This window comes from Nicotiana attenuata, unplaced genomic scaffold (genome assembly GCF_001879085.1).
Source record: "Nicotiana attenuata strain UT unplaced genomic scaffold, NIATTr2, whole genome shotgun sequence".
NCBI lineage: Eukaryota > Viridiplantae > Streptophyta > Magnoliopsida > Solanales > Solanaceae > Nicotiana > Nicotiana attenuata.
Window position 1 is genome coordinate 129281 of NW_017673216.1, and position 16642 is coordinate 145922.

Here is a 16642-nt window from a genome sequence, read left to right on the forward strand (position 1 = left end):
AGGGAATTAGACAAGGATATCCTATGTATTCATTTCTATTTGCAATTGTAATGGAATATCTAAGTCGAACCTTAAAGGAAATGGCAGTGAAGAAACAATTCCATTACCACCCTAGATGTGCCAAACTAGAACTAACTCATTTATGTTTTGCAGATGATCTTTTGATATTTTCCAGAGGAGATGTTGCTTCAGTGACTGAAGTTCTTAACAGTTTCAATCGGTTCTCAATAGCCTCAGGATTGCAAGCAAATGTAGGGAAGAGCTCCACTTATTTTGGAGGGGTAACATAGAATGATCAAGAACAGATACTGAAGAAGCTGGGATTCACAAAAGGAATGCTGCCTTTCAAGTATCTGGGAGTTCCACTATCTACTAAAAAGTTAACAATGATGCAGTGGCAGCCCCTCATTGAGAAGATTGTAGCAAGAATCACATAATGGACAGCAAAAAAATTGTCTTATGCAGGAAGAAGTCAATTGATAAGCAGTGTTTTATTTGGTGTACAATCCTACTGGGCTCAATTATTTATCCTGCCAGCAAATGTGATGAAAGCAGTGGAAAGTTTCTATAGAAGCCATCTATGGACGAGCAACAATGTCATCACAAAAAAAGCATTGATCAGTTGGGAGAGAGTCTGCTGCCCTAAAAAGTAGTGGAGGATGGAACCTAATAAACCTGAGAATCTGGAACAAGGCTGCGATTATCAAATTATACTGGGATTTGGCAAGGAAAGAAGATAGGATGTGGATAAGGTGGATTCATGCATATTACACAAAAGGGCACCAGTTGGAGCATTTAACAGTTCCAAAACAAGCAAGTTGGATGGTGAGGAAAATAATGGAAATAATGAATATACTAGCATAGGATACTATACACATTTGCAGGAAAAAGGGTGTCAGTAAGGAAACATACCTTCATCTACTGGGAGATCAACCGAGAATACCATGGAAATGCTTGATGTTTGGGAATGCTGCAAGACCAAAAGCAAAGTATGGTTACAAATGCAGAACAAACTACTTACTGCTGATAGGTTGAACAAATGGGGCATGATGATTGATACCAAATGCAGTTTATGTCAGAAAGCAGAGGAAACTAGAGACCATCTATTTGTGGAATGTGAATATACGAAAGCAATGATGCATAAGCTAATGAGCTGGACACAAAATCAAAGCATAGTAGCAAGTAGCTGGGAGCAACATGTGCAGAAGGTGATCAAACGAGCTAAAGGCAAGTCAAAGGAAGCCCAACTATTCAAGATGTTATATTCTGAGTTAGTACATTATATATGGATAGAGAAAAATAGAAGGATTTTTGAGAAGACAAGTATAGGATGGAAGAGGATAGCCAAAGAGATCACATGTGTTTGTTATGTGCGGCCATTTTAAGGCTCATTCATGTGGCAGGCCGGCCCGACCTAGCCCACAAAATTTAAAAGCCCACGAAGTTTCGGCTAGGCTGGCCCGTTTTGAAAGTTCTAGTTTTGATGCCTTAATAGTGAAATTGTGAGAGAAGAGAGTAACAGATGATTGTTCCACTCTCTTCTTCGTGGACTTGGACTTCATTCGTGGAGTTTGAACTACCACACTTCAAACTCGACGAATTTTTCTTGGAGTTCAGACTTCACCTTTCATACACTAAGAATAATTCGTGATAAATATTCACTTTTAGTAAAAGTTCCTAGAGTTTTTTCGTATTTTGGCTAAGGATTTTGTCAAAAAATTATTTTTGCATTAAAAAGTGGCTAGATATTGAAGAATTTCTAAATTCGATAACTATTTTTCAAGAAACTAATGAACAACAAAAAATGAATGGATGGAAATTATTTACACCACCAAACTTTGCTAAAAATCAAATTACCCTTCTAGTTTGAACCTTAGTCATCCTCTCCCTTGTTTCTGAATTAACTTTTTTAAATGCCTATTTCAACCTCTATAGTATCAACATTTATCTCTTTTACGTTTTTTATTTTTTTTAATGTTTTTAGTATATCATGATAATTTTTTGTTTTTTGATATCTATGTTATAAACTTACCTACATTATAACTAAATTCTATTTTTAAAAGTAAAAATAAATAAATAATAGTAATCAAGCTCATAATCTAGCTATGTTTAATAATGAAAAGGATGAGCGGAATAGAAATTAAAAAAAATTGCTCATATCAATAATTATATTAATAGCAAATTAAATTTCAAAAATCTATTTACGCAATCGAAAATAAAAGATGGTGATAACCTTATAAACATATAATTCAATGCAGGTAATATAAAATTGGGAAATTTTCATAAAGCACTATCTTTTAGTAGTAATTAGTCATCTATAGATACCATTTGCTATATTACGGATTATAGATACCTTTTATGTGGTTATAAGATGTATTTGATATATTTAAGCTATTGTATTCATGAATACAATAGCAAAAATAGGTGTGAATCAGGGAAGTCCAGCTAATCAGTTGTTGTATTCGAGTGTATTCGACTGTATTCATGGAGTGAAACATGGGATTACAGCTGGACAGATTATTGTATTCGACTGTATTCACGGCGTGAAATAGGGGATTACACTGTTTTTAAAACGAAAAGTGAATCAATTAACATAATAGACTCCTAATATAACTCAACAAACTCAATTATAACACACGAATTTTATATTTTCAGTTATAAAAAAGATTTTCAACTGAAAAATACCCCAAAAACATAGCAATCTTCAGAGAAATTATATAATACATCTGAATACATAAATTATATTAATTAAAAAAACTTATGAATACATTCATGGCATATAGCGAGACAGTGAATACAATGAAATACATAGAATACAGCGGGATACATTAAAATACAATGAGAAAAAAAGATAGTGAATACAATGAAATACATGGAATACAACGAGACACATTGAATTATACAATGAAAAAAAAGACAATGAATACAATAAAATACATGAAAATACATTGAAATATATTAACAGAAAATCAAGTTGCTCAACCCCAAACTCCATCGTCTTTGTTCAAGAACAAACAAACCAGATTATATGTCGGTGACTGCTGTTCAAGAATCAGTTTAATGTCGGCGGCTATTGTTGTTGGTGAGAATCTTGAACATAGCAATCTTCAAGAATCAGTGCATCTATTATAATGGGATGGGGGCTTTGAACAAGAATCAGTTTTGACTGATAATTAATATATCTATAAATCAAGGAAACAAGGGACAGAGAAAAGGAGGGAGGAGAAAATCAATTTTATTGGCATAAAGATTGTTGGTGAGAATCAAAGGCAAATTTTATAACAAACTCCTAAAAAATTATCTATTTACCACTTATAAAATGTAACTTAAATATATACTCAATACGCATTATACTATAATAAAAATAATAGTTTTTTGATAAATTTATAAAAGGACCATTCTATTTATAATTTTAATAAATTTAAGTTATAATTTTGTAATAAGTTATATAATAATATAATTATAGGTTCACAAAAAGTAGCATTTAATATTTTTTTTTTAAGATTTTAGAAATTTTAATTGAGATGATCATTAACTATTTACAATATACGAGGAGTATTAATTTAACTAATGGAGAAGAAAATCATGAAAGAGTTAGGGAGCGTCACTGAACCAATTAACATATGAAGTATAATAAAAATTTTGAGTAGAGTCTAGGAGTCCATTAAATTGGAACTTTTGAGTACTCGGATTATAAAATATTTATTACACACACTTAAAAGAGTTTATAGGAATATCAAGTCTTAGTATGATAAATAAATTAATGTGGCAAAAAGTCCAGCATATCAAATGAGTCACTGTGTTTGTGACACAAATTTTGAAGTAATAAAATTGACTTGCAAAGTATAGGGTAGAATTATTAAATCTAGGAATTAACCAAGCATGCAACCTTGTAATGGGGCTTGGGGCTTTCATGTAATTACAATGCTGGTTCAATTGAATTGAAAAAATTGATATCTTGCTTAAATGTGTGTCTAAGAGTAATTAGAGTTTAGTTTTCAATGAAGAACAAATATATGAAAAGAACCAGTTTAAACTAGACTTGCTTTAATTACCATAATGAAATAAACACGAGATAAATTTACTTATATCTATTTGATTCATCTTTTCTTAAATAATGGAAGAATATTTAGTTTTAACAAAAAAGTAGTATATTAAATGAGATCAATTAAATCTTAATATCGTAGGTAAGAGTGAAAGGAAAAAATCCAAAAGAAGAATGAGCATGAATAGGAGAAAAAAGAGTTATAGTCGATTAATTGTAAGAGTACGAATGGTAGCGCTGTAGATAGACCGCAAGGCTAACATATATTGTCGACATGTTCAAATACCAAAAGCTTCTTCTCATTCTTATAGTAAAAATCCACAACAAGAAATAAGTTCTTGTACTTCGGACTCTCTCTACTCATAAACTGAAGGTAGTTGTTACGCAAAATTAGGGCACACCGAGATAGAGCAGAGCTACAATTGAAGATGACGACAATTCCTCTTCTGCGTTTTTCTTCCAATGGTATTTCCTTTGCTATTTCCCGTTCTGCTTCAGCATTTTGTACTTCGGACCAACCGCAGCCTAAGAAGCTTTTACAACCAATGGATGGGTTCAATCTTACGGATCCCAGTGCGTTAAGCCTCCAATTATCTATGGTGATGAGCAAGCACTAAGGTTTGAATTTTTAAGCTTAAACGCTTTTCTTTTCCTCATTCAGCGTCTCACACATCTAAGTTGACTGGTGTTTTGTTGCTGTTTAGATTTGAGACTTGCTATCAAATTGCTTTGGCCATTAAGGATGAGGTTGAAGATCTTGAGAAGGCTGGCATTGTCATTCAAGTTGATGGAGCTGCTTTAAGGGAGGCGTTGCCTCTTAGAAAGCCCGAGGAAGCTTTCTACTTGAACTTGGCTGTGGATTCATTCAGGATAACCAACTTCAATGTTCAAGACACTACCCAAACTTCAATGTTCAAGACACTACCCAGGTCGATATTCAGTCTCGTCCTCATTCTGCAAGTCAAATGATTATTATTATATCTGTCAATCTTTGTCTTCAAAAAAAAAAACTTATCTCTGTCAAAGTCTGTTGTGCTTAGCTACTTCTTCAGAAGTTTCCTATATCAGAATTTGTATCTTAGGTAGTCCATGTATTTTGCTACTAAACTAGCTTCTGAAACTCATGCACCTTTCGCTCTAAGAACAGGACGAAGGATAAGAATATGAATTAGATGAGTTTAAGGAACATTGTGTTTTCCCTACATTTCTGAAGGATTAACATGATGTCAAGCAGTATTGCAAGAAGGAGACGAAAAGATTCATAAGCAAATTCATATGTGTGAAATTGGTTCTTTCTTTCCAATAGTTGCCCAGTAAAGCTAAGAGCTGGATAGAACCAGGAGGTGTTTTTGTGTTATTGGGGAAGTTTTTATTTTAAGGTAGTATTTTTCTTCTTTGTCCCAGGGTTTTGGTTCGGTTGTAAAGCACAACGCGTGATGTTAGTCGTACATCATGAGTTCGAATCTTTGTTGCCGACAAAAGTTTGGTATTTAGGTGAAGATGGGTAGAGGGATGGGTCATTATCCGCCGAGTTTCAACTGCGCTAGCTGGTCCTCGGGGATTTGTCGATTATAATGAAACTAGTTTTTTTTTCTTTTACGTGGTTCTAATCGTCACTGCTATTTTTTGTGATAGATTCACACCCACATGTGTTATTCAAACTTCAATGACATCATCCATTCCATCAGAGCATTTTTTTTATTTTATTTTCTGAAACATTGGTAGTTCTTTGTTTATTCCCCTATTCCTTTTATCCTGTTTAGTTGTGATTGCTGTGAAAAAATAACTTCCATTTGTTGGTCTACTCTAAGCGCGCGCTCTCTCTCTCTCTCTCTCACACACACACACACACATGTGGAGAAACACTTTAGCTGTTCCATATCCAATCTTGCTACGATTGAGCAGATTTAATTTTCAGACACATGTCAAGCCAGTCAATTTTTGACGCTTGTACTGGAGAATATTGCTTAATGTGCTATCACATAATTTTCGGATTAGAAATCCAATGAAAAATAATCAACAGTAAATACTTTGTTAAATAGCTGCTCAGCCGTGCAAGAAGATGCCGATGCAGCATATATACAATGGGTTCAAATGATGCAGGCCTTCAGAGAGCACAACATGAGATGCATACAATTTCATCTCATTAGCACTTAATATTTACTTAATTGATGGTTTTAAGATTCATAGCAAGTTGATTGATTACATTTTAGAAATGCAAATACCCCATCCAAATTTGAGCTACAGAAAGACTAGTTTCATTTCTTTAGCTTCATTCGCAGATTTCATCATGTTGGCAGCATAAAGTCCAGACCAAGAACCAACAGAGCAACAAGAGTCTAGAGTCATTTTCATCTTTTTCCTTTGCTTCTTCAGGTTTGCAGCGAAACAGCTAGCATTTCCGGTCGTGTCATCATCCGTCGCATCATCTTCATATTCACTGTAAGAGCTACTTTTATCTGCTGGGGATTTTTCTGGAAGGCTTTTAGCTTCTGTTTGCTCACTGGTTTTAGGACTAGTGTTCTTTTGCTGGCTCTTCAGCAGGGGTATTATCAGCATTATCCTGCTTAGTAAATTCATCTCTTAGAGTGATCTTCTGTCTTTTAGGCTTTAGCCAGGGGTATTCTCAGCTTCTGTGGCTGGCAATTCCTTATCTTTCTGTGCTGCTGAAGTTATATAAGTTTTGGCTGTTTAACATGAAGAGTGCCATTTTCAAACTTCGCATTGACGTTGCTTTTGTCACAAATTTCTGCAACAGGAAAGTCCTGAAACCTTTGCTATTTGTTCTGCACAGTCGGCCTTTGTCCACTGATTTTCTGAATTCCTATTCTGGTCAGTTGAACCCTTAGCTGTTCCTTCTTGAAACCAGAGGCAGACCCAAGTGGTGAGAAGTGGGTTCGCTTCGTCAAAAAATAATACTATGTATATGTATAAATTATGGCTAAAGCAAGGTAAATTTTGTATAGAAATTATTTTTGAACCCGCTTATACAGCTTATACCGCTTATGTTAGTTATGGACTTCTCCGACTGAACCCGCTTGCACAAAATTCTGGGTCCGCCACTGTTTGAAACCTGACAAATTTCAGTCTTTTCAGTGCGTTATCATATATGAACTCAACATTCGGCTGTGATGTCGATCGATACATGGTTTCTCAGGTGACATAAGACAGGAAAATAAGTTACTGTGATATGTGACGTTTTCATCCAATTATTAACATTTTGTTTGGAGAATGTTAACATTATACTGGGCATAGTGCAAAAATCTCATCCAGCAGTTTAGCAAAATTTCGTTTCAAAGAGTCTGTAATTTCTTTTTGTGTTGTAATTTAGTTGCACGTGCACTAGATAGACTCATACTTTGTACTATATTTTTATTTTTATAAATAAATGCTAAAAAGTATGTGTACATACTAAGAGGTGCACCCACTTCTTTTAAATTCTGATCAATTCATTTATAATTTACTCCCCTTCTAGAAAAAAGATAATCAACAACTATGCCTCAGTTTCAAGCAAGTTGGAGTCGGCTATGCGAGTTCTCACTCTGTGTCGCGTAGGTGTGATAAAAGAACAACACCTCGAAGATTAAGGTGAAGAGGGTCAGTGTGTGTGTTCTTGAAGCAGCTCAGCTTTGATGTTGACACAAAATCTTCATATAATTGAGTTGTAGTAGAAGCTGTAGCTTCCTTTGATTCCATTTTCTGTTTTTCTTTTCTTTTCTTTTTGCTAATATGTAATCTTCCTTTTATCCTCTGTTCTTTGTTTTTGTTGATGGAAAGGATGTTGTTTTGTTGTAGTCTTTTATACGAATATACCACTAGGCAATAATAAATAACTCAAAATTGTCCCTTACAAGATGAAAATAATATGAACTTGCACAAATAATAAAAGCTAGAATCAATTTAGAGTTTATAGTATACTCTAACTTGATTTTACAAAGTGACCTAGCATGAATGAAAACTTTATAAAAGGCACAAATGATAAAGCACCATCGAACTGGTAACTTATGTGCATTTCCTTTTATTCATCTTTAGAAGCTATGACTATTTTTTCCAACTGTCTATTTCTCCTTTTTCGGGCCAAATCTTTAAAAAATTCGGCTTGAACTAATTTTTCTTAGCCAAAGTTACGGAGTTTCAGTTGTACATTTCTTTTTCTTTTTTCCTTTAGATGTAATGACTATTTATTTTATTTGTGTATTTTTCAGGGTTAGCTCTACAAAAAAAAGGTTGCCAAATACACTTCAGAGAGCATTGGTTCCTTCCCGTATTTTTGCTCCTAGTACATTTAGGCATTATATGGGTTATGTGCATTACACGTAGGGTCTATAAAATGTGATACGTATATGTATTCATAATTTTTCATATGCAAACACTATTTTTTTAATCAAAAACTTGTTCCCAGCTTTTTGGGACATGCCAATTTTACTTATTCGATTATGACTTACCAATTCTGCACTGTGCATAGAGGAGACATGAAAAAAGTCCTTAGTCATTTCGCGTACGAAGAACCGCTTAGCAAACTCCAACGCACCAACTGATGATACTAACGATTTCTCTAACAAAAATGGAACGTTTAGTGGCGAAATTAGCTCGTGATAACGCCTCGGCCACCTGTCCCCTTGTCCATAGGGACCTCGTGGCATACAACCGAAACGACTCCCTCTAGGTAGTGCCTCTTTCTTTTTACAACCTCGTGGACAAACGAAAGAAGGGAAGTCACAAAATGGGATAGTAAAGGCTCGCGAAGTAGACAGCAAGCATCAAGCAAGAGCTTCTCAGTCCCCTAACCTTTCCGGACACTACCACAAACTTGTCAGGAGCTTCTTGTTGTTTATTGAGAAGAGCCGTCCATTTTATCCGAGGAGGCAATGTTGATCATTTAGTTTATTTTCCCCCTTACTTTATAACATTATTAGATGCTCCATGACCACTGTGCTTTAGGATGTGGTATACGAAACTTATATTTATTTATTACGTGTACTCGTTAAGTTACACTTATTAAAATGAGTGTTGGTTTACTTAGTAGGTAAAAGTCTGTTAAGTGCGCATGATGCCTCAAGTTTTCACATGATCACGTGAATCAGGAGTCTAATTTGCTAACTATTTCTAGAAATTAATGGACGACATAAAAGGAATGATAAAGATAACTCCTGGGGAAGTGAACGGAGGAAAAAAGGTAATAAACTAACCTACTCATAAATTGCACTTGTTAGGCGTATTTTAATGGTAAAACTTATGCGAAGAATATATTGATCATCTCAATAAATATATGACACGTATTTTTACATATACTTTTATCATTGATAGTAGTTAATTAACACATTCTAATCTTAATTTAAGATTTAACCATGATAATTAATATAATTTGGTGTAAATATTGCGTGGAGATAATTTTTTACCAAGTTTGGTGAGTCATTTCACTAAAAATAATCCTCAAACAATCTTTTCAACTTTAATTTCAGTGATGTGAATTAAGATTGATTAAGTACAAACCAATATGGAGATTGCTTATACTTGAAATAACACCCCACCAAGCAAGTTTTCTGCAAAATTAGTTAGCGATACTATAAATTAGAACAAGGAAGACTAAATTAGGGAATTTAACAATTAACTGGACAACCCCTTGTCGTATTTCAGCTCCTTCTTCAATTAGGGCACAGAGATCGCAAACAGAATTTCTCTTCGCCAATTGCAATCAGATGACGAGAATTTCTCTGCTGCGTTACTCTATGGTATCTCATTTTCTGCTATTTCACGTTCTGCTTCGGCAATCCGATATTATTTCTTCATCTCATAGCAATATTGAGAATGTCAAGTGTTTAGATGATGCTCTGACTCTCTTTCATCTCTTCCTTTTGTTTTTAGCTTCTCCAAATTATTAAAAACTATGGTTAATATGAAGCATTACTCTTCTGTTGTTTCCCTTTTTCGAGAAATGCGGAAATTAGGCATCCCAATTAATGATTTCATCTTGAACATAGTGATTAACAATTATTGCCTAATGCATTGTTCTGACTGCGGATTTTCAGTATTAGCCATTTACTTGAAGAATGGCATTCCATTTGATGTTATCACATTTAACACCTTACTAAGGGGACTCTTTGCTGAAAATAAAATCAAAAATGCTGTTAACTTGTTCAAAAAGTTGGTGAGAGAGAATATTTGTGAGCCTGATGAAGTCATGTATTTGACAGTCATGAATGGGCTTAGCAAAAGGGGCCATACTAAAAAAACTTTCGATTTGCTAAGAGTAATGGAACAAGTAAGCATCAAGCCAGACACAAGAATCTATAGCGTTGTTATAGATGCTCTTTGCAAGGATAGAATGTTGGATGCTGCAATTAGCCTTTTCGAAGAGATGAAACAAAAAGGCATTCCTCTGGATGTTATCACATATAGTTCATTGATTGATGGTCTTTGGAAATTTGGTCAGTGGGAAAAGGTTAGGACTTTGTTCTCTGAAATGGTAAATCTTAATATTTATCCAAATGTGCAAACCTTGATCATACTCACTGATGGACTATGCAAAGAAGGGAAAGTTAAAAGATGCTGAGGAGGTAATGAGACTCATGAATGGAAAAGGTGTGGAGCCTAATGTGGTCACCTACAATGTGATAATTGATGGATATTGCTTGCGCGGTCAAATGGATAGACAAGGAGCCTTTTTGATTCCATGATTGATAAGAGCATTAAGCCTGACATTATTAGCTATAATATATTAATAAATGGATACTGGAAGAAAAAGAAATTGGATGAGGCCATGCATTTGTTTCATGAATTTCTTGAAACGGATTGAAATTTAGCATTGTTACCTACATACTATATTCCGAGGTCTATTTGAAGTTGGAAGAACTGACATTGTGCAAAAATTCTTTGCTGATATGCTTTCTATGGGGCTCATACCTGATTTATGCACTAATTGCATTTTGCTCCATGGTTATTTTCAGAATGGACTTGTCGAGAAAGCTATGTTGCTATTTCATGAGTTGGAAAGAAAGAGAGGAGATATTCATATTATGTTTTACAATGTTGTCATTAATGGATTGTGCAAAAATGGTAAACTTGACAAAGCTCATGCTATTTTTGAGAAGCTTTCATTAATTGGATTACTTCCAAATGTGACAACATACAATACAATGATAAATGGATTTTGTCATGAAGGGTTGTTAGGTGAAGCTAAAGATATACTAAGAAAAATGGAGGATAACGGTTGTTTGCCAAACAATGTCACTTACAATGTTATTATGCAAGGATTTCTTAGGTGCAGGAGAATTAGTGAAATGACAACTTTTATGAAGGAAATGGCTGGAAAGAGCTTCTCATTTGATGCAGCTACAACTGAGTTACTGATAAATGTTATAAGGGAGAATCCTCCATGTCAAGGACATGATACCAGAGCTTCACTAGAAAAATAGGAATTGAATATATATTCGCTTGGTTTATTCGGCTACACTATCACTGTGATACAATTCCTTTTACCTCTCTAAGAAATCGCGTCGTATGCAATTGAGTGAGCTGAAAGAGCTTTCCTGATGGGCCTATTAAGGAGGTACATCAATTTGATATTTCGATTGTTTTTCTACTTTTCTTTATCTTAGAAATCAAATGTTATTGCACTCTTGGTAAGAGAAATAATGATGAGTATGCTGATAAAAGGAAAAGAGAGAATGATGAGTTTCCTTGCGTGTAGACTTATTTAGTTTCGGAATATCAGTGCTATTAGTATCATCATCTATTATCATTTTCCATCTTTTTTAAGAATCAATAACCATTGCCTGTAACTGAGAAAATTGCTCTGGAAACATCTTTTTAATAGTTTCTAGGTCATAGTTACATCAAACCATAAAGAACACTAGAACCATATAGTATGAATAATTTTGGTTTTCCTGAAATTGAAATAAAACTTGTTCAAACCTGATGTAGGATATACTATAGATGAAGGGTCAACATTATATTTGAATTACTTAAGAATATATTTCGAAGTTTATCCATGATCCAAGAGTACTGGATGCTTATTGGGAATTCAGACTTTCATAGAGCAATTTATTGTCAGAGAAAAGTTCATTGGTCCTTTGACTAATTCAAAAAGGATTGTACTATGCATAATCCTTGTCAACTAACTTAGAAGATGGAGGGAACTGATTTCTTTTGAAGACGTAGAAATCTGTTTGCGGCTGTAATTTTTTTGTTTCTTTATTTTAGACTATGGATTTTAAGTAAGTTTAAATTATGATAGCTTTCATCTAGTTAGACTTTTTTTTCTTGCCTGATAGTCACTATCACAAGGATCTTTAGAGCAAGACCTTAGGCTGCTATTGTAAACAAATCTGTCTAAATCCAAAAGATGGTGTTCATAGGCAAAATTCAAGGAGCTAGGAATTCAAGCAATCATTTTTCATGGAAATGTAATCAAGAATGTTGTTCTAAGACATCTCCGCTTACTGAACCAGCAATGCAGCCACTTATATTTTCATGTTATGACTCGACTTCAGCTGCTTGTATGGAAGGACATGGTCTTCTAAAGCACGACAATATATGACATTTTGAAAGATGATGCTGTGCACAACAGATGATACTATGTTATGATGCTGTGCAGCGGGTAAATTTACATTTTGTATTTATATTCACGCTTATGTAACGTTGCTTCTGTAGTGAGAATTTGAGATAACTGATTGTTTGCTTCAATGCAGAACACAAACCGTATTGTTGGAGCCTCTGGTGGTTTTGGAAACTGGGGAAAATAAATCAATTGCTGGAATTATTAGAGAAAGAGGTGATACCTCTTTGCTTTTTTGTACTAATTTTGAATTTTGAACTATGATCATGCTTCCATGTGTAGCTTCGTCATGGTTTAAGATATTTTGTTGTCTATGAAATATTGAATCCCTCACATGAACTGTGGTAATTATATGTATTAGTGAGATTATTATGGCCACAGTATTGCAAGAAGGGGATTGAAAGATTATAAGCAACTTCATATATGTGAAATTTGTTCTTTCTTTCCAGTAGTTGTCCAGTAATTTTAAGAGCTGGATAGAACGGGGAGGTGTTTTGTGTTATTGGGGAAGTTCTTCGTTTAAGGTAGTATTTTTCTTCTTTGTCCACTGGGCTTTGTTTCAATAGTTAAGAGCGCAATTCGTGATGTTAGTCGCACGTCACGTGTTCGAACCTTACTGCAACAAAACTTTGTTATTTAAGTGAAGAAAGGTAGAGGGGCGGGGTCATTTTCCACCGAGTTTCAAACCGTGCAGTAGTTGACCATCGGGGATTTCTTGATTATAAAAAAGAGAGTAGGTTTTTCTTCTTTTACGTGTTTCTAATCATCTTTGCCATTTTTTGTGACAGATTCACACTCACATGTGCTATTCAAACTTCAATGACGTGAGCGATTCCATTAAGGACATGGATGCTAGCGTGATCACCATCGAGGAATCCAGGTCTGATGAGAAGCTTCTTTCTGTGTTCCGCGGGGGAGTGAAGTACGGTGTTGGATTATACGCATCCATTCGCCAAACATTGAATCAACAGTAGAAATTGCTGACAGAATCAGCAAAATACTTGCAGTCCTTGATGCCAACATCCTCTCAGTCAACCCCGATGGTGGCCTTAAGATGTGCATGCATACTGAAGTTAAGCCTGCACTCAGCAACATGGTAGGTGCTACTAAGCTCCCCCTTGCACAGTTGGCCAACACCAAATGAGCTTGAATTACCTTAATTGATCCAACGAGAAGTCTGTTTGAAATTGCTACAACTGTTTTACTGTTATATGCGAATACTCTTCTTCAAGAAATAGTATGTAGGTTTCTGAGTTCCGGCAAATTGTCTGAGATTGCTATACCAGCTCCTCTAATCAAAGTGTATTTTGTATGTTCTTTAAAAATTGTTTATCTACCCTCTACATGATCCTAAAACTTATAACTAATATGTGTTTTGATTTTTCTCTTCAAATTAGTATGTAGATATTTATCTATCAGTTAGTCAACTACCTTTCAGTTTCAGAGTTGTTTTATTGTGGTTCATTTCATTCCAAACAAAACAGATTCCTGTTAAATACGTGTGCTAGTGTTAGTGCAAGAAGAATAACTAAACCTTAATCTCAATTAACTATATAACTTATATGGGTCCTTTACTTCTATTTGTTCTTTTCTTTCCCCTCAGTTAAGTCCATATGGATTCCAAAATATTGTAGGTCTTTTGAGACAATTTCCTTTCATATGATTTTAGGTCTATTTCGTTTGATTTTAATAACTTTAATTACCATTATATTGCGTACGCAGATTGGTGCACTTGGAAGTTATGGAACACATAACCATTTCAGACATATTCTCATTTGAACATACTCGATGCATGAACCATGAATTGAAACTTTTGTTTTGGTGTTTGCGAGGGGGGGGGGGGGTTATTTCTTTGCGGACATATAATAGATAATGGAACATGAAAACTTTGAAGAAGAGGAATAGCAAAAGCAGAGAAAACATGTACAGGTTGAGGAAGCATGTCAAACAGCCAAAGTCTGCATCCTTTTTGAGATTTTGGTGTCATACCATTGTTTTTGAGGAAGCATGCCAAACAGTCTGTTATTTTGATTAAAACAAAAATTCAAATCTTTTTGAGATGTTGGTGTCATACCATTGTTTTTGCTGCTTATTCATCCAAGCATCCTTCATTTAGTAAAAGAATTTCCTTCTATTGTAAAACCTTGCTTCAAACAACAAGCACTTCGATATTTGGTGGACACTATTCTGCTTTATCAATTGGGACACCTTTTTTTTTTGTTTTATACTCTCTGTAGTGTGTTTTTTGCATCTAGAAAGCTTTTACTAATATTTTTGTGTCTTCCAGGTAAACATACATCTCCACAGTGTCCACTGGTCCTGAAAAGGTTACTGCATCTTATGAGTACTTCAGTGGAATTGTTGTGCCATTTGCCTAGTAAAAACTAAACTATTAGCTGCAACGACACAATCCTGTTCCTCTACTGTCTCGAATGCAAATTCTAGCACGAGGAAGACCGCAGAAACCAAAAGTTACCTCCTTTGTAACAGGGTCAGAGTGTACCAATCCATTACAGATAAGGTCTTCCCCACAGGTACTATTGTGCTTCCTATTAGTTGTGAGGTGCCGATAAAGACGTTAGGTTCAAGCCCTAACGCATTTCTATGATGGCGTGGCCATATTATCCCAAGATATTTGAGTAAGACATTGATTCGAGTCTTAGTATACCATGGCGACTCACGATAAATTAATATATATTTGGTGTAAATATTGGGTGCATGTAAACTTTTACCAAGTTCCGTGAGTGATTTCACTAAAAATATTCCTCAAACTAGTTTTTCAACTTTAAATTCTCTATTTCAAGTTAAAGTTGAAATAATGTGAATTACGATTGGTTAAGAATATAAAATATATAAACTAATTTCAAGATTGCTTATAGTAAAAATAAAAATCCAACCAAACAAATTTTCTGAAAAATTAGTGGTATAAACTAGAACAAGGAAGACTAAATTAAGCTTAAGAGAGTAGGAAATCCAGAGAGCTATGTTACTTCTTCCTTCACTCAAAAACTCCAAAATGGAAATTCCCCGAATACCTTTTCTTCCACTTAGAACACGTGAGGACTAAAAGTGAAAACAGAAACTACAATGACCAGCCAAATGTGGAAATAATAAATATAAAGAGGGCCTAACTGTCAACTAGGGAATTTAGCAATTAGCTGGACAGCCCATTGTCGCATTTCAGCTCCTTCTTCAATTAGGGCACAGAGATCGCACACAGAATTTCTCGTTGGCGATTGCAATCAGATGACGAGAATCTCTCTGCTTCGTTACTCTTCCTATGGTATGATTCCCTTTATCTCATCTTATGCTATTTCACGTTCTGCTTCGGCAACCAGATATTATTCTTCATCTCATAGCAATATTGAGAATGTCAACTGTTTAGATGATGCTCCGAGTCTCTTTCGTCGAATGGTTAGGACGCAGCCTCTTCCTTCTGCTTTTAGCTTCTCCAAATTATTAAAGACTATGGTAAATATGAAGCATTACTCTGCTGTTGTTTCCCTTTTCGACAAATGCAGAAATCTGATATCCCAATTAGCGAATACATCTTGTGTATTGTGATTAACAGTTATTGCCTAATGCATCGTACTGATTGCGGATTTTCGGTGTTAGCCATTTACTTGAAGAATGACATTCCATTTAATGTTGTCACATTTAGCACCTTACTAAGGGGACTCTTTGCGGAAAATAAGATAAAAGATGCGGTTAACTTGTTCAAAAAGTTGGTGAGAGAGAACATTTGTGAGGCGAACGAATTCATGTATTCCACAGTCATGAATGGGCTTAGCAAAAGTGGCCATACTCAAAAGACTTTCGATTTGCTACGGCTAATGGAACAAGGAAGCACTAAGCCCGATGCATACATCTATAACATTTTTATAGATGCCCTATGCAAAGATAGGATGTTAGATGCTGCTATTAGCCTTTTTGAAGAGATGAAACAAAAAGGCATTCCTCCAACCGTTGTCACATATAATTCATTGATTGATGGTTTCTGTAAGTTTGGCCAGTGGGAAAAGGTTAGGACTTTGGTTCAT

General features: G+C 34.9%; 1 protein-coding gene and 2 long non-coding RNA genes across 10 annotated transcripts; all 3 read left to right on the forward strand.

Moving 5' to 3' along the window:
• The first annotated feature begins 944 nt into the window (after window positions 1-944).
• LOC109215744 lies at window positions 945-1385 on the forward strand. Its single transcript, XM_019379860.1, has one exon. The coding sequence runs from the start codon at window positions 945-947 to the stop codon at window positions 1383-1385; it is 441 nt and encodes a 146-aa protein (XP_019235405.1).
• A 2844-nt stretch (window positions 1386-4229) lies between these two features.
• On the forward strand, window positions 4230-7791 carry LOC109215750. 4 transcript variants are annotated; one of them, XR_002066411.1, is made up of 3 exons: window positions 4230-4663; window positions 4750-6487; window positions 6804-7791. It is a non-coding gene; the product is annotated as an uncharacterized LOC109215750 (long non-coding RNA). The 4 variants fall into 4 exon arrangements; XR_002066409.1 differs by having other exon boundaries at window positions 4250-4663; window positions 4750-4974; window positions 6328-7791; XR_002066410.1 differs by having other exon boundaries at window positions 4252-4663; window positions 4750-4974; window positions 6422-7791.
• Window positions 7792-9521: 1730 nt separating this feature from the next.
• LOC109215745 lies at window positions 9522-16107 on the forward strand. 5 transcript variants are annotated; one of them, XR_002066403.1, is made up of 5 exons: window positions 9522-9777; window positions 12403-12644; window positions 12736-12818; window positions 13391-13698; window positions 14890-16107. It is a non-coding gene; the product is annotated as an uncharacterized LOC109215745 (long non-coding RNA). The 5 variants fall into 5 exon arrangements; XR_002066404.1 differs by having other exon boundaries at window positions 9526-9777; window positions 12496-12644; XR_002066401.1 differs by lacking the exon at window positions 9522-9777 and adding an exon at window positions 11456-11594.
• Window positions 16108-16642: the final 535 nt, after the last annotated feature.